General features: G+C 43.2%; 1 protein-coding gene across 1 annotated transcript; it reads left to right on the plus strand.

Annotated features, from left to right (window-relative positions):
- The first annotated feature begins 19,898 nt into the window (after positions 1 to 19,898).
- On the plus strand, positions 19,899 to 22,121 carry LOC131724817 (zinc finger protein 239-like). The gene is made up of 2 exons (XM_059017642.1): positions 19,899 to 20,215; positions 21,455 to 22,121. The coding sequence occupies exons 1-2, from the start codon at positions 19,915 to 19,917 to the stop codon at positions 22,021 to 22,023; spliced, it is 870 nt and encodes a 289-aa protein (XP_058873625.1). The 5' UTR covers positions 19,899 to 19,914; the 3' UTR covers positions 22,024 to 22,121.
- The last annotated feature ends 345 nt before the right edge of the window (positions 22,122 to 22,466 follow it).

The raw sequence follows: 22,466 nt of genomic DNA on the forward strand, positions 1-22,466 counted from the left end.
TACATAGGAATTTACAAATAAAGATTATATAAGTGGGTTTTGAAAAGACAGCAAAAGACTGAACAGCCCTGAGGATAACCGGTAGCTGGTTCCACCACAGGGGGATGATGGAATTGAAGGAGTGAGCACGGGAGGAAGGAGTGTGAAGGCATAACAAGATGGGCGGAGAGGGCAAGAGGAAATATAAGGAGACACGAGGGATTGGAGATAGGAAGGGGCTGTATGATAAATAGAGTGATAGGCAAGAGTAAGTGTCTTAAATTGGATTTGAGCAGAGATAGGCAGCCAGTGGAGAGTGCAAAGCAGAGGGTTAGTGTGAGAGTAGCAGGCTGGGAAAATACCAGATGTGCAGCAGAATTTTGAATAAGTTGAAGAGGGAAAATAGAGACCAGCGAGGAGAGAGTTACAGTAATCCAATAGAGAAAGAACAACAGCTTGGACCGGGAGCTGAGTGGAATAAGATGATAGAAAAGGGAAGATTCTATAAATTACAAGTATGTGTTGAAATGACAAGTACATGTTAGTGAAGAGATGTGTTGAGAATAGGAGAGTGAAGGGTCCAAAATAACACTGAAGTTTCTTACAGAAAGAGGAGAAAGATTGCTAGCATCAAGGGACACTGAGATAGAGGTCAGAGGAGAAGTAGAAGGAAAGCAAATGAGGTTGGATTTAGAAAGGTTGAGTTTGAGGTGATGTGAATGTGTACAAGATGAGATTGCTGAGAGACAGTCAAATGCGGGAGGACAGATGGGAGTCAAACGAAGGAAGAGAGATCTGAGTAATGTCAGCATATAGGTGATATGAGAAGCCAAAAGAGGAGATAGGAGTACCTAGTGAGTGGGTATAGAGTGAGAATAAAAGGGGTCCAAGGACAGATCCTTGAGGTACACCTGTAGAGAGAGAAGGAGGAGAAGAGAGACAGCCACGGTTAGAAAGATAGGAGGAAAACCAGGCAAAGGCATTACTTGAGATTCCTAGATCAGAGCGAAAAAAGGAGAAAAGCACGACTGACAGTGTCAAAGGCAGAGGAGAGGTCAAGGAGAATTAGAATGGAGGAGAGGGAAGCAGCAAACGTAGAAAGGAGAATTAGTTGCAGAGAGGAGGGCGGTTTCTGTGGAATGCGGAAGACGGAATCCGGATTGAAGCTGATAGAGCAGAGAATGTTTGCTGACAGTGCACAGCTCTCTCAAGGGTTTTAGAGAGGAATGGAGGAGAGACAGGGCGATAGGTTTGGGCAGAAGAAGGGTCAAGGGAAGGGTTCTTAAGAATAGGGATGATATGAGCAATTTTTAAGGCAGAGGAAAAAGAACCAGAGAGCAGAGGTGTGTTAATGTGTGAGGAGATAAAAGCAAGAAGAGCATGGGTAATAGATTGGAAGAAGTGAGAAGGGGATCCAGAGCACAAGTAGTTGGCCTGGAATTCACGGTTAAGGAGCAAAAGGTCAGGATCATATATTGGCATGCAAGTTGAAAGTAAGGGAGGGGGAGGGCAGGAAGGCAGATCAGGTGGGGAGGGGATAGGTGAAGATGGATTGGAGAATAGCTTTTGGATATCAGCTGCCTAAGGAGGATTGGGGAGAGGGTGGGGTTTTAAGGAGGGAAGAAAAGGTGAAGACAAGTCTGCAGGGGTTGTTAGAAGACAGGATGAGAGATAAATATAGTATAAATGTTTGGCTAGCATGAAGGTTGATGAAAAGGAGGAGAGGAGGGAATGGTAATGATCTAGATCAACAGAGGGGAATTTTGGATCTCTTCCATCTCTGCTCAGCAGCATGTAATACAGTACAGGATGTGTGTAGAGGACAGCCAGGACTGGGGAGGGGCAAAGCGAGCAGGGCGGGAGACGACAGGACAGAAGGAATCAAGAGTTGTGGTGAGAGAGGAAGAAAGAATCTTAGTAGCCGAGGCAGCTGAAAGCAGGGAGAATGATTCAATAGGAGGAAGAAGGGAGAGAGCAGAGCAAGTAAAGATTGTTGAGTAAAGGAAGTTGATTTCAGTGAAAAGAAAGAGAAGGGGTAGAAATAGAGGGCAGGGAGGATAGAAGAAGTGAAAAGGAGATGAAAAAGTGATCAGAGAAGAAGAGGGGGGTAATAGTAGAGGATGGGGGAGAGCAGTCTACAGAATATCAGGTCCAGTTGGTGACCAGCAACATGAGTTGGAGGTGAAGGGGAGAGTTGAAAAGAAAGAATTAAGAAGAGGGACAAAACAAGCACAATGAGTTGAGTTAGAGAGATGAAAATGAAAGCCACCTAAACAAATGACAGAAATAGTGGACAGGGAAAGGAATAAATCAAGTTCATCAAAGAGCAACCAGAATTATCCCGGGTTTAAAAGGCATGTCGTATGCAGACAGGCTAAAAGAAATTAATCTATTCAGTCTTGAACAAAGAAGACTACGCGGCGATCTGATTCAAACATTCAAAATCCTAAAAGGTATAGACAATGTCAACCCAGAGGACTTATTTGACTTGAAAAAAGAAAAAAGGACCAGGGGTCACAAATGGAGATTAGATAAAGGGGCATTCAGAACAGAAAATAGGAGGCACTTTTTTACACAGAGAATTGTGAGGGCCTGGAACCAACTCCCCAGTAATGTTGTTGAAGCTGACACCCTGGGATCCTTCAAGAAGCTGCTTGATGAGATTCTGGGATCAATAAGCTACTAACAACCAAACAAGCAAGATGGGCTGAATGGCCTCCTCTCTTTTGTAAACTTTCTTATGTTCTTAAGAAGTGAGTAGAAGGACCAGGGGGGATGATGGATAACTATGAGAAGCAGATCAATCAATCAATCTATCTTTCCATCTTTCTTTATTTTATATAGCACCTTTCATAGTGGACCACCATCACAAAGCGCTTTACAAGATGCAGTAACAACAAGAAAATCCATAATACTTTAATACAGAGAAATGCATAATACATGATATACAGTAAAAAGACAATGCATAATACATTAAATACAGAGGAAATTGCATAATACATGCTAGTAGCATAATACATGATAGTAGTAGCAGCAACACAGCAGATAATAGCAGAGATCAGGCTTAAAGAGCATGGAAAACAAGAGAGAACAGGTGGGTCTTGAGAGTTGATTTGAAGCGAGCGACGGTGGGAGCATCACGCACCAAAGCTGAGAGAGAGTTCCAAAGAGTCAGAGCCATGAAGCTAAACGAGCGTTCTCCAAGTGTGCTGCACTTTTGCTTGGGTATAATAAGCAGGCCAGAGTTGGAGGACCTCAGCTTGTGGGCAGGGACATAGCGTGTCAGCAGGGTGAGGAGGTACTTGGGACCTGTGTGATGAAGGGCATCGTGGGTGAGCAGGAGAGTTTTGAAAATAATCCTGAACTTTACAGGTAGCCAGTGCAACTGGGCAAGATGGGGGGTGATGTGATTTACATCTGGTAAGGCATGTTTTCTACATCTGGCAAGGCATTTTTTCTACATCTGGTAAGGCAGTGACATTCTGAACTAGCTGCATTCAGTTTATGGTGCGTGCCGGGAGACCACCATATAGAGAGTTGCAGGACATCGGCCCTCCAGGACCAGGACTGGGCACCCCTGATATAGAGAGTTGCAGTAGTCGAGTCGAGAGGAGACAAATGCATGACAAAGTATCTCCGCATCCAGGAGGGAAAGGTAGGGACGGACTCTGGAGATGTTTCGAAGATGGTAGAAGGAGGATTCTTCAGGGGAGATGTGGGCATCAAAGGAGAGGTTGCTGTCAAGAAATACACCAAGGCTTCATACAGTGGGAGAAGGCAGTAGCAGACTGTTTCCAAGGTTCAGGGCAGCTATATTTAGATTCTTAAGTTAAGTTTTAGATCCTACTAGGAGGAGTTCAGATTTGCTAGTGTTCAGCTGAAGAAAATTAGCACACATCTAGGCCTCGATGTCTTGAATGCAAGCTGAGAGCCGGATCATGGCAGAGGGGCTTCCAGGGTCGAGCTTTAAGTAGAGCGGATGACAGGGAGAGTGCAATTCAATGGCATGAAATTCAAAAGTAGCGACAGAGAGGGTGGAGAGAGCAGAATGGAGAAAGCAGTTCTTCTGTTCCCCTATCTCATCCTGTGGAATGTGAAGAATGAGAATAGGGCCTCAGTGTGGAGTAGTGGTTAGGGCTCCGGGCTCTTGACCAGAGGGTTGTGGGTTCAATCCCCGGTGGGGACACTGCTGCTGTACCCTTGAGCAAGGTACTTTACCTACATTGCTCCAGGAAAAACCCAACTGTAAAAATGGGTAATTGTATGTAAAAATAATGTGATATATTGTAACAATTGTAAATCGCCCTGGATAAGGGCGTCTGCTAAGAAATAAATAATAATAATAATAATAATAGAGAGAGGAGAGAGCAGCTGGGTCTTCTGTAAGAGCTAGAAAGCCGAGAGAGAGAGAGATGAGAGGAAATCAGACTTGTTGCAGGCTGACTGGTAGTTCCAGAGGGCACCAGAGAGATAGAGAGAGCAGGAAGGAGCACAGGAGGGGTGCAGGTAGGGAGATCAGAGTGGAAGGGTTAGAATAGTGCTAGTGAGATAATTTGCATAAATGAGAAGAGCAAATGACAGAGATAGTGGAAAAGTCATAAATACAATACATGGAGGTTCCCGGGTGGCGCATCCAGTAAAGGCGCTCCGCGTGGAGTGCAGGATGCGCTCTATAGTCTGGACGTCGCGAGTTCGAGTCCAGGCTATTCCACAGCCGACCGAGGACAGGAGCCCCCAGGGGGCGGCACACAATTGGCTGAGCGCCGCCCGGGTGGGGAGGGAGGGTTAGGTCGGCCAGGATGTCCTCAGCTCACAACGCACCAGCGACCCCTGTAGGCTTGCCTGTAAGCTGCCCGAGAGCTGCGTTGTCCTCCGATGCTGTAGCTCTTGGGTTGCTGCATGGTGAGTCCGCAGTGTGAAAAAAGCGGTTGGCTGACGGCACACACTTCAGCGCAGGGATTGTAGCGGTGAGGTGAGCTTAAAAAATAAATGGCCATTCTAAATTGGGAGAAAATAATAAAAATAATTGGCAACAACTAAATTTATAAAATAAATAAATAAATAAAGATACAAATAAACAATATGAATATAATATTACAATATATAGTTAATATAGCAATATAATAATAGATCATACATTTATAAATAAGATAGTAATTTAAGTTTTTTAAAAATGTTTCTTAAAATAAATAAAATAGAAAAAGAAAAATAAGGATACGGAGAGAAATGGCAGATGAAAAGACATAGCAGGCATAGAAAAGCAAATGAAGAATTAGAAACATTTAAAATCCACAACTAATAAAATAACACAACACATAACAACACAAACACCCCAAAACAGCCAGTGTTCTTTCCCGATGTCCTTACACGATCGCTGCACACGCTGCCGCCCACACCAGCAGGGGAGATGAATCAGTAGCAATCCTGCAGTTCTGATGAGACTGAACTACCCCAATCTGAATCTCTGGGCAACACTGGGCTCGTACTAGCTCCTTTTTCTTCATCCAAGGACATCTGTTAAAAGACTTCTGATGTTTAAATACATTATGCTTCCCAGAACCTACAGTGAACTTGTAAACTTTTACTTCAGCTTCTTCAATTATATGTGCCATTTAAAATGTTGCACTTTTTGTGGACTTGTAGTTTACTTCCTTCTTTTTTCTTTTGTGAGAGAGTGAGAAATGTATACATTTTTGACTCGAGAAACAATGCACAGGATAATCTGAATCGTTACTGAAATACATCCTCGCCTGATCAGCATGGAAACCCACTAAATGGAAATCACCCATACGTACAGGCGGAGGATCATTTTGAAACTATAGTCAGAATTTGTGCTTGTGACAGAAATATAATGAGTTCTGGTTGTAAATCTCCCTCCTGACCTGTGAGGGCGCTAAGTAGTGAAAGGGAAAGACTTTGGACGGGTTGGCCTGACAGTTCATTTCCTGGGTCAGAAAGTCAGTCAGCCTGGAAAAAGGCAAGACTCCGCTGCAGGAACGTATTGACCTGGAAGGTAAACGAGGTAGCAGCTGCATGCAATAGAGTCAGCTGCAATCGTTTACCAAGGGGTCATGCATGATCGCATAAAGGGTCCGGAGAATTGTAAATCTTTTCCTTTGATTGTTTTTTATTGAGAGACTGGAAGGACCGTGTGAGACGCAGAGAAAGTGTACTGAAAAATATTTGTGAGTGTTTTGTTTGTTTGTTCGTGTCTGTTTAGTAACTGTCTGTGTTTTTGTTATATAGCACTAGACGGCTAAACACGAATCCGGAGCTGTCGCCAAGGGCCAGCACAAAACCAGATCAAAACTGCACTGCAGTCACGATTAACATTGTTATCCGCACTTGTTTAACCACTATAGCACGTATTATATTGTACTTCACTGAGAGCACTCACTTTGGACTTGTAATCATGTGTGTGTCATATTGTGTGTGTTAGTACTGTGCTTATTATTTATGAGGCTGCAACCCTTTTTATTACTGTGCAATACACATTGTTGTGTATTGCCAGCCCATTATTATTTGCTGGCTGGTCATCAAACCATTGGATTAATAATCATTAAATTAACCATTTCACCTGTACTTTGTTGTCTGTTTGTTCTTGGGATTATTGCATCTGCACCACATCTGCTATACACCTGCTACTAATTACCACATTGCCACAGTGCTGTTAAACAAAAATGAGATATTTATGCACAGGGGTTTAGTATGCAATAAGGCTCAACAGGGTGTCCGTATCTTGGACATATACAGACACCCTGAGGGGTCTTATTGCATTTATAATCCAGGTCAAACAGTGGATTTGAAAAAAAAAAAGCATAAATCATGTTTAGGGCAAAAAATGATGCTTTTATTAAATATCCTTACACACATAAAGTAGCCCCATTTATAACTTTGAACAGCACACTAAATTAAGATGCGTACATTAATTTAATTGAAACATGCAAAAGTAAGTTCATCTTCATTTTTGATGTGTTCTATTTTACATTGCCAGACCTGGATTACAAAATATATTATAATCCAGGAATCACAATGGAACGTGAAACAAGCAGTGTGATTGGTCGATCAAGGTTCCAGCTGTCCGTATATTGGATGGTGTAACGGGAGATCTGTGCTGACTGTTTGGCGCATGCATGGTTCTGCAGGAAGAGGGCAGCAACCCATAAGATCCGCCTGTCAGTCATGGCAATGACACGGAGAGGTGGGACCAGGGTGTGCGGTCTCCCTCTCTCTGAATGGTTGGGAGGTGGGCCTTGGGGGATTGCTGGGCCTATAAAATAACGCTCTGTTGTTCCCTCAGGTCGGCCCCTATAGGAAGACAAACGAGCGAGTGGAAGCTCTATTGCCGGACCGAGAACGGCCAGAGAACGAAAACAAAACAAAACAAAACAAAATAAAATAAATATAGGGGTAGTGGAGAAACCATGGGCAGGCCCAAAAGTAGAGTATAGACCGCAGTCTGAGGGAACGGTGGAGTGTAGGACGGAGACCCGGACCGTGCGGTTTTGTTAGCAGTGTTTTGTTTTCCCTTTTTCTTTGTGTCTTTTGTTTTCATTATTATTTTGTGCACTGGACTGTATATTACGTATAAATGTAATATAAAAAAGCACATTAGTGTACAAAAACAGCCAGGTTAAATGCAGGGAACCATAATAAAGTAATATCTGTACAAACACTGACTGCTTCCTTCTATTAATCTATGAGCTGTGTCGTATTGACACAGAGTAAATACAGATACATTTTGATGTGCTTGTAGGGTACAATATATAGATATAGAAGATGAATGCCATTTAAACAAATCAAGATAGTTTTCCTAGAAAGCTTTGTACTGTATAGAGAGTCACTGCAGCTGCTGTGCCCAGTCTAATTCTAATCTAGCTGGTGTAACTACAGTGAATGTTTATAAATGTACAATTACTGAAACTATGGGAACTGTGGACACTCCCTGGTGGCAGTTTAATTTATTCTCATAAGAGTATCACCTTTTGTTTACGAAAAGGAGAATAGTGACAGATGGCAGGACCAGAATAACTAAATCATGTTTTATCATTTACTGAAATTGAAATTACACTGGAATCCGATTTTCTTGAAAATATTCTGCCTTCCAAATTAAGCTGAGCTCTCCAATTCATATAAGATTTGCATACAATGTTGTAATAACATGTTCATAATACTGTATATATCATGAATTACATATTTTAGTTGGCAGACATACCATTTATATGGATGTACAGTTCTCATTGATATCACCGTGTAACAATTTTTCTGGGTAGTAAGTGTTATTTCCTAATTGCTTATGCCTCAAAAGTATAGAAAATGGCTATTATTACCCACAAACTTTGCTTTTGTGACCAGGACAGTGATATTTTGAAATTTACCTATTTTCCAGAACATTCCAAATAGATTCAGTGCTGAGTAAACTTGGAGTAACTTTTAGAACTTTCTAGAACTTTCCATTAATATACATAGTAGTATAAATACAGGGGCCTTAAGCCCACCAGTTCAGTTTAGTTCCAGCTGCCTAAGTGGATACATATCTGCATTTTTCTGAGATGGCATCAAGAGGCTGCAATGGTGGCATTCCTGATGGGTCTCCAAGGCGGTTTTACCAAGTTTCCCTGCTATCTTTGCCTTTGGGACAGCAGGGACACCAAGGCGCACTACCACAGGCGGGACTGGCCACAGCAGACCAAGTTCTCTGTGGGGAGGAACAACGTCAAGTGGGAGCCACTGGTGGACCCCCGGAAGGTGCTGATGCCACCACTGCACATCAAATTGGGCCTTATGAAACAATTTGTCAGAGCTCTAGATAAGGAGTCGGCAGCCTTCAAGTACCTTCAAGACTTCTTCCCTAAGCTGTCTGAGGCAAAGGTCAAAGCCGGTGTCTTCATCGGACCACAGATAAAGAAGATCCTGGAGTGCAATGAATTCCCCAAGAAGCTCACTAGTAAGGAGAAAGAGGCTTGGAACAGCTTTGTCGCAGTGGTTCGGGGCTTCCTGGGCAATCACAAGGCCAAAAACTATGTGGAGCTGGTTGAGACTCTGGTGAAGAACTACGGCACAATGGGCTGTAGGATGTCCCTCAAAGTCCATATCCTTGATGCTCATCTTGATAAATTCAAGGAGAACATGGGAGCGTACTCGGAGGAGCAAGGCGAGCGCTTCCACCAGGATATACTGGACTTTGAACGCCGCTACCAAGGACAGTATAACGAGAACATGATGGGAGACTACATTTGGGGGCTGATTCGTGAAAGTGATTTACAGTATAATCGTAAATCTCGAAAAACTACTCACTTCTAAATCTTTTGTAGTCATTTTTGTATTACTTTAGTATAAATACATGTTAATTTGGATTCATATGTTGTTTTTTTCTGACTATGTGAACGAAAAGACACAAATTCACCCGTTTTCTCATTGGAAATAGGTAAATTTCAAAATATCAGTGTCGTGGTCACAAAAGCAAAGTTTGTGGGGAATAATAGCCATTTTCTATACTTTTGAGGCATAAGCAATTAGGAAATAACACTTACTACCCAGGAACAAAAATTGTGTTACATAGTGTATTCTACCACACAAACTAAATAGTTTTACAATCATGAGATATTTTAATTCATTTTAATGTGTTTGTCAATTTAAATTACATTTGCATTTTTATTTGTAAAATCTTAACAAAAGGTAAAAACTCACTCCGACAGTAAGACATTTTATTGAGCTGATCTCTCCAGTGACAGGGTTTTTGTCTTGAGAGAATTTCTTGGTTTTTATGGTGTTCCACCAGATAAAACCTCTCAACATTAAGCATTCAGGGTTTCACTGCTGTGTGAATTCGTTGGTGTATTTTAAGACTTCCTAATTGAGTGAAGCCATTCCCACATTCATTACAGCGGTAAGGTTTCTCTCCTGTGTGAATTCGCTGGTGTGTTTTAAGATTTTGTATCCGATTGAAATTCCTTCCACATTCATTACAGTGGTGAAGGTTTCTCTCCTGTGTGAACGCGCTGGTGGTTTTTAAAACTCCCTGATTCAGTGAATCTCTTCCCACACTCAGTGCAGTGATGAGGTTTCTCTCCTGTGTGAATTAGTTGGTGATTTTTAAGACTTCCTGATTCAGTGAATCTCTTCCCACACTCAGTGCAGTGATGAGGTTTCTCTCCTGTGTGAATTAGTTGGTGATTTTTAAGACTTCCTGATTTAGTGAATCTCTTTCCACACTTAGTGCAGTGATGAGGTTTGATAGGTGAACATTTTGAAAGGGGGTGTAGACCTTCTATAGGCACTGTATATACATATAGATAGCCATGTGAGGGCTTATTTTGAGAAGGTGCATCGAAAAGTAAGAGAAAGGAGGTTGAATTAAGTGGCTCTGCGAATGTAAAATGAAGGTTAAACAGACAGGCATTGGTTTTCAATTTTTCTTCTACTGTATTTGTGCAATTGGATGCTGTGACAGAAATATAATTCTGAGTTTTGGTTGTAAATCTAAGCAGCGAAAGGAAAAGGTTTTGGATGGGCTGGCCTGACAGTTATTTCCCCGGGCCGGGAAGTCGGTCAGGCTGGAAGGCGGCGAGACTCTGTTGCAGGAACGTATTGACCCGGAAGGGAAACGATGTAGCAGCTGCAGACAGTAGAGACAGCTGCACTCGTTTACCAAGGGGTCATGCGTGATAGCATAAAAGGGGACGGAGGATCGTAAATCTTTTCCTTCGCTTGGTTTCAGAGATAGCTACGGAACTGGAAGGACCGGGAGAGATTCCCTTTGACTTGTATTGAAAAAGAGTTTGTGAGTGTTTTGTTTGTTTGTATCGCTGTTAGTAATTGTCTTTTGTTTGTAAATTCGCTAGACGGCTAACACGTCTCCGGAGCTGTCGCCTTGGGCCAGCACTACCCGGAACAACACTACACCAGTCACTGTTTGTTTGTTATTACCCACCTTGAGCACTACTGCACGCACCCGGACTGGTGACTGTGTTAGTAGTATTGTGGGAGCAGATAACGTGTTATTATTTACTGGGTTTTTGTAAACCATGATTATAATTTCCTGCCGAGCTTTACACATTGGTGCATATTGCCAGAGGTTACTGTTTGGTCACCAGACCGGGATTTATATCAAAATAAAGACCCCTTTTCCAAAGCGGATTACAGTTTCCTTTGTGTGATTATTCCTGCACTGCATCACCTCTGCACCTGTTTCTGCAGTTGTTTTTTTTTTGCACCATGCTCGCTTGCTTTGCCGTGTGCATTACTTCATACGAATCAATTGATATTTAATTACTTACTCATTCACAAATGACAATAACAAACTAACAATCTGCACCGTATTGAGTAGCTACATTTTGAAAGACAGGGCATACAGAATCAGACCTTCATTTGCTCTCTGTCATTCGTGTCAGGTGTGCATTTTACTCAGCGCAATGTAAGATCTGGTTCTGTACTCTGCCTTTCAAGAGATGAAAAATGTCACTGGGTATCTATCTAGGATTAATGTGGACTATCTGGGCAACACTATTCTATCACATATGTGTGTGGTTTTGTAGTTCGGCCAGGAAATCACGGTTACCACAGTAAAATGACCAATGATGTTTATATAGAGATCAGTGAATGAGACTGGTGATGATGACGAGGGAAAGCCAGGGAGTGGCTGCAAAGTGACCGTGGGTGGTCATAAGCAAATTTCAATCCTATGGTCGAAATAAGGAGTCCCTAACGAAATGAACCAATCAGATGCAACACTTTCTCTAGTAACTACAGGCAACATCGTAGACGATGAGCGAAATATATATTACGCATTGCGTATATTGCGTATAATCTTTGATGAAACCGTACCCGTGTATTATCAACTGAAAATGTGTTGCAGATACGCAAAATGCGTACAGGTTGGCAGGTCTGCAATTCCATGCTCCTCCCAGCACTATTATCACTGCAAACTAAATATGTCAGCACACAAGACTGATTCAGACACTGGTGTCCCAGGAAAAAAGTTGATCAAGCTCTAGAATTTAAAGGGGAGGTTCCATTGTTTCTAATGTAAACGAGCCTAGGCTAGGAAATAAGTAGATCGAGCCAGGAAATAAGTAGATCGGATATATTAATGAACAATAAATAATTTTAAATTAATGTTGTAAGTATAATTTATATCAATTAGTAGATCGGATTTATTCGGCAGTATGCTGCTTGATAAGATGATGTGAATATCACTTTAGATCCGATATATTAGCCTAACAAAAATGCATAATTTAAAATGACTTTTGTACGTATAATTTACATTAATGTAGATTGGATACATTCGACAGTATTACGCTAGATAATATATATCGCTGTAATATATATTAGCAGCAAATAAATCATTTCAAATGAATTGTATGATTTATACATTTCTGATTGTGTATTTCTGTTTGTGTAACAAACGTTAACTAGCAAAATGTGTTACGTCTTAATGTTATTTTGCATTTCTGGAGGTGCTTTTGTTTTGAGAAGCACTACAGTATGGACAGCAGGTATGCGAGCGATTGTCCAAAAGTTAAAGCATGAGTTTCAATCATGGAAAAAATTAAGCGCCATGCTGCGATTACTAACTAGGCCACGGTGCACATCAATCACACGATGTACTTGAAAAACGTTGCTTGGTACAGCATTATTATTTTATATTTGTTCTTTCATTTATTTTTACATACAGTACTTTGTATAATTAGGACAGAAAACAAACAGGAGACTGGTTATCATCATGCATGTATTTCAATTACAAGTGTGGCAAGAAACAATACATTCATTAATTAAAAACTATAGAGTTAACGTCTTTGCTAAACCGTGGTAAATACCTGTAGTTCAATACCAACCAAGATTTTGTGTTGTGAGAGAGATCATACAGTATATGTAGGCTACTTTATATCAGCATAATTTTAAAATGGTAAATCCCTGTAGTCCACCAACCAATAAAACATATAACGAGAAAGAGATACAGTATATTGAATTACAGTGAATTATCACGATTTAAAATCATGTAGATATACACATATATACAGTATCTGTCTTCCTCATTATATATGTCTGTTGTGTTGAATTACAATTTTTCAATACCAGCCAAGAGACTTAAATAGTGAGGAAGAGAAATCATCAACCTGCCGCTGTCCGTGCTGCAGGGGGGTGGAGTGTACAGAGGAGAGTACGGGGAGCGAAGAGAGAGAGCGAGGAGAAATAATGACATTTAAAAACAATTGCTAAAACGTGCTGGATTAGCCAGCATGACACTCACTTGTTTGTCTGTTTAGTCGTTTGGCCCTCGTGCCCTTTGGTTTCTGTTTTGTTTGTTTAAATCTTTTGTTTTGTTTTGTTTGTTAATAAATCCACGCTGAGTGCCGTTGCATTCAGCTTCACCCGCCCATCCATTGTTTTGATTCAGTTACTTCCTGGTCCGTGACGTCACCGCACCTCACCACTGTGAGCCAGCCTGCCACATATGGTGTCCTGCGTGGGACAAACAACGCCTCCAAGAGCCGGACCAGGAGAGAAAAAGGATGTTTTTTTTTGTTTGTTTTTTTTTTCAAAAAGTGTTTTTTGTGTTTTTTGGAAAAAAAAAATAATATAAATAAAATGGAAGGCTGGAGCTGGAGAAACGGCTGCGGGGAACTGGAGGACCTCCTCGGTGGTCTGGAGGACCAAGGCTGGTGCCTTGCTTGCGGGGTCTACGGGCACACTGTAGCGATCTGCCCCTTCCAGGATGAGGAGGAGGAACCGGCCCAGGAGAGGAAGGCAGGGAGAAGGAGCAGGAAGAGAAGGGGGAGAGGTAGGCTGCAGCAACAGCAACCGCAGCAACAGCAGGAGGAGATCGGTGAGGATGGCTGTGAGGTTTACATTGTGAACCTCGTGGCGGAGTTGTGCCCTGGCTGTGGGGCATATGGGCACACGTTGGCCATATGCCCCACGCAATATGATGAGGCTGAGCGCGAGCATCCAGCGCCCAGAAGGGGGGAGCGCGAGCATCCAGAAGGGGGGAGCACGAGCATCCAGAAGGGGGGAGCGCGAGCATCCAGAAGGGGGGAGCGCGAGCATCCAGCGCCCAGAAGGGGGGAGCCCGTGCATCCAGCGCCCAGAAGGGGGGAGCCTGTGCATCCAGCGCCCGGGGGGAAAGCCCACAGGTCCAGAACCTAGGCCTCCAGCAGCAGAGGAAGAATACCTGCTGCCTCTGCCTCCGCCACCTCCACCAGTAGAGGGTGAATACCTGCTGGTTCCATCTCCACTTCCACCAGCAGAGGATGAATACCTGCTGGTTCCGTCTCAAGCGCCGTGGGAGGACTGCTTGCCCCTCCCACCTCCACCAGCAGAGGGTGAATACCTGCTGGTTCCGCCTCAGCCGCCGTGGGAGGACTGCTTGCCCCTCCCACCTCCACCAGCAGAGGGTGAATACCTGCTGGTTCTATCTCCACCTCCACCAGCAGAGGGTGAATACCTGCTGGTTCCACATCCACTGTCATGGGAAGGACTGCTCCTGCCCTGCCACATACCGCCCAAGGATGCCTGCTTCGCACCGCCCAAGGATGCCTGCCTCGCACCGCCCAAGGATGCCTGCCTCGCACCGCCCAAGGATGCCTGCCTCGCACCGCCCAAGGATGCCTGCCTCGCTTCGCCCAAGAAGGCCTGTCTCGCATCGCCTGGGGCTGCCTGTTGCTCCGCATCGCCTGGGGCTGCCTGTTTCCCCGCATCGCCTGGGGCTGCCTGTTTCCCCGCATCGCCTGGGGCTGCCTGTTTCCCCGCATCGCCTGGGGCTGCCTGTTTCCCCGCATCGCCTGGAAAGCCACCAGTTACAGGGAATGAGGGAGAAGTGGAGCTCCCGCTGCCGCCTCCATGGCCAGGGGCTCCCCTCCCGAGTTCGCCTCCGGAGGGTCCGCTGCTGCTGCCGTCGCCTCCCGAGGGTCCGCTGCTGCTGCTGCCGTCGCCTCCCGAGGGTCCGCTGCTGCTGCCGTCGCCTCCCGAGGGTCCGCTGCTGCTGCCGTCGCCTTCCGAGGGTCCACTGCTGCTGCCGTCACCTCCTGTTTCCCCGCATCGCCTGGAAAGCCACCAGTTACAGGGAACGAGGGAGAAGTGGAGCTCCCGCTGCCGCCTCCATGGCCAGGGGCTCCCCTCCCGAGTTCACCTCCCGAGGGTCTGCTGCTGCTGCTGCCGTCGCCTCCGGAGGGTCCGCTGCTGCTGCTGCCGTCGCCCTCCGGAGGGTCCGCTGCTGCTGCTGCCGTCTCCTCCCGAGGGTCCGCTGCTGCTGCTGTCGCCTCCCGAGGGTCCGCTGCTGCTGCCGTCGCCTCCCGAGGGTCCGCTGTTGCTGCCGTCGCCTCCCGAGGGTCCGCTGCTGCTGCCGTCGCCCTCCGGAGGGTCCGCTGCTGCTGCCGTCGCCTCCCGAGGGTCCTGTTTTGCCTGGGGTCGCTACCAGTCCAGCCATGAAGAAGGGGGGGCAGGTCTGGAGACCACCCCCAAAATTTTTCGGGCCAGAGGAGCCGGCCTATGCGTGGTCCACTGGGACGCTACAGTTGTTGGGGTGGGAGGAGGACATCCCGCCGTGGCCGCCCCCGGAGACACCTTGCTTCCCCTGTTCCTGGGCTGGGACTGCTAACCAGGACTTTGGGGACTAAGGGGGGAGGTGGCCGAAAAGGCCATGTGTGCTGCGCACAAGGGGGGGGCATGTGTGGCGGAGTGTCCCGCCCCTATGTATTATTATTTGTATTTTTGTTTGCGGCGCGGATAAAAGCGCTGCGGCTTTTGTTATTGTTTTTATATTTATATTTAAAAACCCCGTGAGGATGCATGACTGATCAGCTACTGATTATTTAACTAGCTGACAGTCATGCATCCTTACCAAACGCGTGCAGACTGTGGCCGAGGGGTAATAAGATAATTAACAACTAGTTAACCCCTCGGCCAGAGTATAAGAACCTGCCGCTGTCCGTGCTGGAGGGTGGAGTGTACAGAGGAGAGTACGGGGAGCGGAGAGAACGAGCGAGGAGAAATAACTACATTTAAAAAAAATTGCTAAAACGTGCTGGATTAGCCAGCACGACACTCACTTGTTTGTCTGTTTAGTCGTTTGGCCCGCGTGCCCTTTGGTTTCTGTTTTGTTTGTTTAAATCTTTTGTTTTGTTTTGTTTGTTAATAAATCCACGCTGAGTGCCGTTGCATTCAGCTTCACCCTCCCATCCATTGTTTTGATTCAGTTACTTCCTGGTCCGTGACGTCACCACACCTCATCACTGCGAGCCAGCCTGCCACACTGTAATGTAGGAAATAGCGTTAAAAGTTAATCATGGTGATGTTAAAATATGTATTATCTTAACTTGTTAACTCAAGAAGAACATAAAGTACTCTAAGTAAAACCTGCATTTATTTCAAGGTAAGAAATAAACACATCTCTTCATAATCATACGTGAAGCACGATTGCGGAAAAAATAAATAAACCTACGACACTATACTAGTGCGAAATCTTTCTTTTTAATAAGGTTGTTATCCATACATTAATAATAGCAATTCACTTTTTTTAATGAGTAGAATTAACTCTTATATTTCTGTTGGCATAGGGCTACTACATAATCAACCTAAAATGTTTTTCAAAGAAATCCTTCCAGATCGATTGTGTTGTAACGCTGGCGGAGCAGCAAGTTCTTACAAATTGCACCTTTTTTAGGCGGGTGTACACCAATATGAATGTGTTTTAAAATGAACTGTACAGTGTAATGTGAAGCAGATGTGGGGTCAAATGTAAATGCATTTGTATTTAAATGTAATCTTCTGAACTATTTGCATTTGACTATTCTAAATAAATATTTCCATTTGTGTTTAAAGCTTCAAATTATTTCTAATGCATTTAAATACTTTTCAATAATATTAATGTTAATAGTTTTTCAGTGTAGCTGGTAAAGTTTATTAACTTTTCCATGCAAACTGAAGTACTTTTGAGAACTTAATCTTTATAAATGCAACAATCACCCTAATGTAGATATACACATATATACAGTGTCTTTTTTTTATATATCCTTATCTCATTATAAATTCCTGTAGTGCAACAACCATGTAAAATCATATCACACTGGGCAGCAGTTAGGGGCTCTGGACTCTTGACTGGTGGGTTGTGGGTTCAATCCCAGGTGGGGGGGACACTGCTGCTGTACCCTTGAGCAAGGTACTTTACCTAGATTGCTCTAGTAAAAACTCAACTGTATAAATGGGGAATTGTATGTAAAAATAAAGTGATATCTTGTAACAATTGCAAGCCGCCCTGGATAAGGGCGTCTGCTAAGAAATAAATAATAATAATAATAATAATAATAATAATAATAATAATAATAATAATAATAATAATATCTACCATGGCATACGTTTTTCATTTCTGTATTTGTCCAATCAAGAGGATTTGACAGGGTCCTTTTTTAACATGGTATTGCAAACTTCTCTCTCTCTCTCTCTCTCTCTCTCTCTCTCTCTCTCTCTCTCTCTCTCTCTCTCTCTCTCTCTCTCTCTCTCTCTCTCTCTCTCTCTCACACACACACACACACATATACTGTATATGGAGGCATTTCTCTGTTCCAGTCAAGTTTTATTTTGTAGTGGAGTTGCAAGTATAATTGCACACAGAACATACAGGAAAACTAAACAACTTTACTCCGTGCTGTTTTACAAAGAGAAACGACTGACTGTTACATATAAAAGCTCTTGGCTTAAACACACACTCATAAAACAAATAACTGGGAAGAAAAGTGTGCAAAAAAATATATCTATCACACTAAGAAGCCACATTTTTCTAATAGGTAAATCAGCTTACTGTCATCGACACCAGTTCTGCTCTGTTGCATCTGCGCATGCGTTTATTCATACGCGCCTATTCGGGTTTAACCAGAATGCAGAAAAAAGCATTCGGGGGGGAGAAAGCAGGTAAAACCTAGCTATAATTTAGATTAAAACACTGAGGTAAAGTGGTGTGCGGTCAAGGCTGGCCAGTGGTAGACTCGGAACTGCAAGTTTAGAGAGCGCGCATTGCCGAGCAGATGAAGTCGAAACCGGCGCCATTTCGGATCCAGCACAGTGTGAGCAGTGTGAGGTCCCGCCCCTTTGCTTGAGACAGGGAGGACAGCCAACCAGTCTCGCAAGCTGGGTTTCTGCAGCCAATAATACGCGACGGTTCCAACAGGGCACGCCTACTCCTAGTGACGCTATCATTTCGTTAGGGAAATTGAAGCGTTTGCTTTGTTTATGTTGTGGAGCGCGAAAGTTACTCCTCGCACAAATACAAAGGACTCTGTAGTTTGTTTTCTTTCTTTATCACTTATATATTATTATATATTAATGTTACTCGAGTCTCAAGCTAACAGTCAGTGAAGATGGACGTCAGCGTCTCCGTGTCGTTCTTTCAAGACGAGCTCGCCTCTACCATCGAGCACGCAGTGAAAGCGGCTGTAGACACCGTCTTGTGCCAAATCACAAAAGTTGTCGGCGGCAAATTCACTGAATTCCGAATGGAAATGGCTGGAAAGGAGAAAGAGAATGAAAGTCTGAAGCTGAGATTGGAAATATCAGAGAGCGAGTTGAAAGCAGTGCGGGAATGCATGAACGCTGCAGATGCAGACATTAAACAACCTCTCAGAAACATGAACCCCGACTGCAATGAACAAGACTTTCAGAGGAACGAGAACCAGGGATTATTTCAAGGTAAGATTGATCTGTTTTGTTGACGGTATTGCTTGGTCATTCCGAGTCTTTACATAGCTTCTTAGTCGATTTTATTGGTGAGGCCTTAGTTAGAATTTATCTTGAGCCACTTTTAAATTGCTTTTTTATGACTCCTGTTAATAACTCAGCTGTACTGTTCTAATAGTACACCAGTTTTCATAGAACATAGTGGTTTATGTTTGTAAAAACCCACCTAGGCTGGGACCAAATCAAAACTTTGACAACCCGCTAATCGCACTTAACAAAACTGTATGTAATAGCGTTTTCTTTTTATGAGTAGCAGAAATAAGATACTTACAAAAAATAAATAAATAAAACGCTATTACATACAGTTTTGTTAAGTGGGATTAGCGGGTTGTCAAGGTTTTGATTTGGTCCGGGTCTCAGTCTTATTAAAATATGGGTATTCTGCTAACTATCAGAAAGGACTACCGTATTCTTTCGAATTTAAGACGCAGCCCAAATGTACCACTCAATTTTAGAAAAAAATAAAACCTCAAGTAAATATGCATTTACAAAGATACAAACTGTTGTATCGTACAAAACTGACACAAAACAGTGTTGTTGTAGAGTAACCACAGAGCTCATTTATTGTGCTGCACACTGTATAATACTTCAGATGGCGTCTCCGTCGTACACACATAAGAACATAAGAAAGTTTACAAACGAGAGGAGGCCATTCAGCCCATCTTGCTTGTTTTGTTGTTAGTAGCTAATTGATCCCAGAATCTCATCAAGCAGCTTCTTGAAGGATCCCAGGGTGTCAGCTTCAACAACATTACTGGGGAGTTGGTTCCAGACCCTCACAATTCTCTGTGTAAAAAAGTGCCTCCTATTTTCTGTTCTGAATGCGCCTTTATCTAATCTCCATTTGTGACCCAAATTAGGTGGTGTGAAATTAGATTTTTTTTATTTAAAATATATATTTCAGTTTAATTTGATGCACCCCTCTGCCATAAATACTTCAGAAGCAATGTTGGATCCAACCTCATTCCCAGCTCATCCATCCTGTAGGATCTGGAAAAAAAGGGTACTGTAACTCGGTGCACTATATCCATTTAAAAATAAATAAATACAATAAAAAAAACTCATGATTGTTCCACCAGAATGGCCCAATGACATCACTCAGTGGAATTCTGACAAGGGGCTGGCTTTGTAGTGGAACCTGGCTGATAAGTAAGTTTATAATTTTGTACAATTTTCTTTCATACAGATCCCAAAGAGAGCCATGCTATGCCTAAATCTGAAGCAGAGGAGGGGCCAAGGATAGAAGCAGTTTATACACTAGAGGAGTCCTTTCACCAGGAGTGGTGTGCAAGTCTAAAGCAGGTTACAGAGCTGACATGTGTTAAAGATGAAGAGGTCCCTCAACTGGAATGTGTTACTATTAAAAAGGAATTCATAGAACAGGAATGTGTCCCCATCGCAGAGGAAGTTCCTACTGAAAATAATGTCTGTACACTTGAGGAGAACAACCAGCTGGGATCCAACCTGCGTGATGATTGTCCACCTCAATTTGAACTTGGATTTAGAGGTAATTATACAAAACAAGCAACATTGAGCAAACTCAATCTTGCAGAAACTGGTTACTAAGAACTGAAGTATGCTGAAGATTCATATTTTTGGTAATTCAACCTCAATTTAAGCGAGGGAGGCTGACCAACCACTATGGCAATGGCTTGCAACATAACTATCCTTGGCATCTGGTAGATGTGCACCCACTATCATGCCTCTTTCAAATGCTGTTAGATCTTTGCCTTTCCCTGTTTCTGGTAGACTGTTTGCAGTTGTGCTGCTCCCACAGCTTTATAGTGGTGCTGGGATCACATGTCTCATCACTGGGTGATGCCAAACAGTCAGGTTGCTAAGTGTACCCAGAAGAAACATTTCAATACAGCACTTATAAAACTGATCTTATACTTTTATTCCTCAAAGCGATATTAAGTGGAGTGGAAATCAGTGACTTGTAAATGTGAGTGATATTAACTGGAGTGTGTTAATAATCAAAGTGATATTCTCAAGCATTTGTCCTTATTGACACCCATTATATTATGCATGGCAAATTTCAATGTGATGATATGGCAATGTGCCCCGCCCCTGTGTGCATTTCTGTGTTTGTATGTTGCGTGTGGTGTGTAGATATGGCTGCACGGGATATAAATGGGTGTGTGCAGCACGAGTGTTTAAAATGTATAATTGTATTTAAGCACGGGGATTGCACTTCACATGCATTTAAAGTACTTTAATATGCAAACACGGGGTTTTCACAGATTAGTTCACGTGCTGGGATTCAAGTGAATAATTAATTGGTAATTGAATCCCAGCCCAATTGTATATATAGATGTACATTTCATTCACTCAGGGTTGTGTGTTCAGGGCGAAGGAACGGGAGAGAGTGAGGAGATAATTAAAGTATAAAAAGCAATTGCTACGTGGTACGTGTTTGTTTAGTATTCGTCCCAGTTTGTTAGTGTCTGTTTATTTTGGCTAAAGTGCCGTGTCCTGAGTTTTCTTCAAACCTTTTTATTTATAATAAACCGCGCAACAGCGCTTTCATTCATTATTTTCACTCGCAGTGCTGTGTGTTCATTTCTGGTCTGAGGTCATCACTAAAGCCAGCCTGTCACAAATGATAATAAAAGGAGGCTGGAATTAACAGGAGTGATATTAAACAGGTTTGACTGTATTCTCATCAGAGTTCACTCTGCAGAAGAGCCAGTGTGTAAGAATGTTGTACAATAACCTTTGTCTCTTCTCTTTTTTTTTTCTCTAGCTGCTAAAGGAAATCTCACAAGAGGGGCTACATTTCCCTGTGCTGACTGTGGGAAGAATTTCAGTTGTTTATCACAGCTTCAAATCCACCAGCGCGTTCACACAGGAGAGAAACCTTATCACTGCACTGAGTGCGGGAGGAGTTTCAGTCGTTTAACAGACCTGAAAATCCACCAGCGCATTCACACAGGAGAAAAACCTTATCACTGCACTGAGTGTGGGAGGAGTTTCACACAGTTAGGAAATCTTCAATCACACCAGCGCATTCACACAGGAGAGAAACCTTATCACTGTACTGAGTGTGGGGGAAGTTTCTCATTGTTACAAAATCTTAAAAAACACCAGCGCATTCACACAGGAGAGAAACCTTATCACTGCACTGAGTGTGGGAGGAGTTTCACATTGTTACAAAGTCTTCAATCACACCAGCGCATTCACACAGGAGAGAAACCTTATCACTGCACTGAGTGCGGGAAGAGATTCAGTCGTTTAGCAGACCTGAAAAGACACCACCGCATTCACACAGGAGAAAAAGTGTGGGAGGAGTTTCACACTGTTACAAAATCTTAAAAAACACCAGCGCATTCACACAGGAGAGAAACCTCATCACTGCACAGAGTGTGGGAAGAGATTCGCACAGTTAGGACATCTTCAATCACAGCAGCGCATTCACACAGGAGAGAAACCTTATCACTGTTCTGAGTGTGGGAATAGTTTCAGCTATTCGTTCCTTGAAAATCCACCAGCGGACTCAAAACAAAGAGAAATCGGATCAATGCAGTGAATGTTTAAAGAGTTTCCATCAGTTATCAAACTTTAATTGACACCATAAAATTCACACAAGATTGAAGCCCTATCACTGTGGGAAGACGTTCAGTCAGTTCCTGGGTCTTAAAGGACACAAGAGAATTCACAGAATTTTAGGCACTTGAGGACACATTGACACCAGGAGTAAATCTGACTAAAATACAGAGATATTTACTGAAAACAAAGTAATAAAGTTACTAAATAAA

This window comes from Acipenser ruthenus, chromosome 57, assembly GCF_902713425.1.
Source record: "Acipenser ruthenus chromosome 57, fAciRut3.2 maternal haplotype, whole genome shotgun sequence".
Taxonomy (NCBI): Eukaryota; Metazoa; Chordata; class Actinopteri; order Acipenseriformes; family Acipenseridae; genus Acipenser; species Acipenser ruthenus.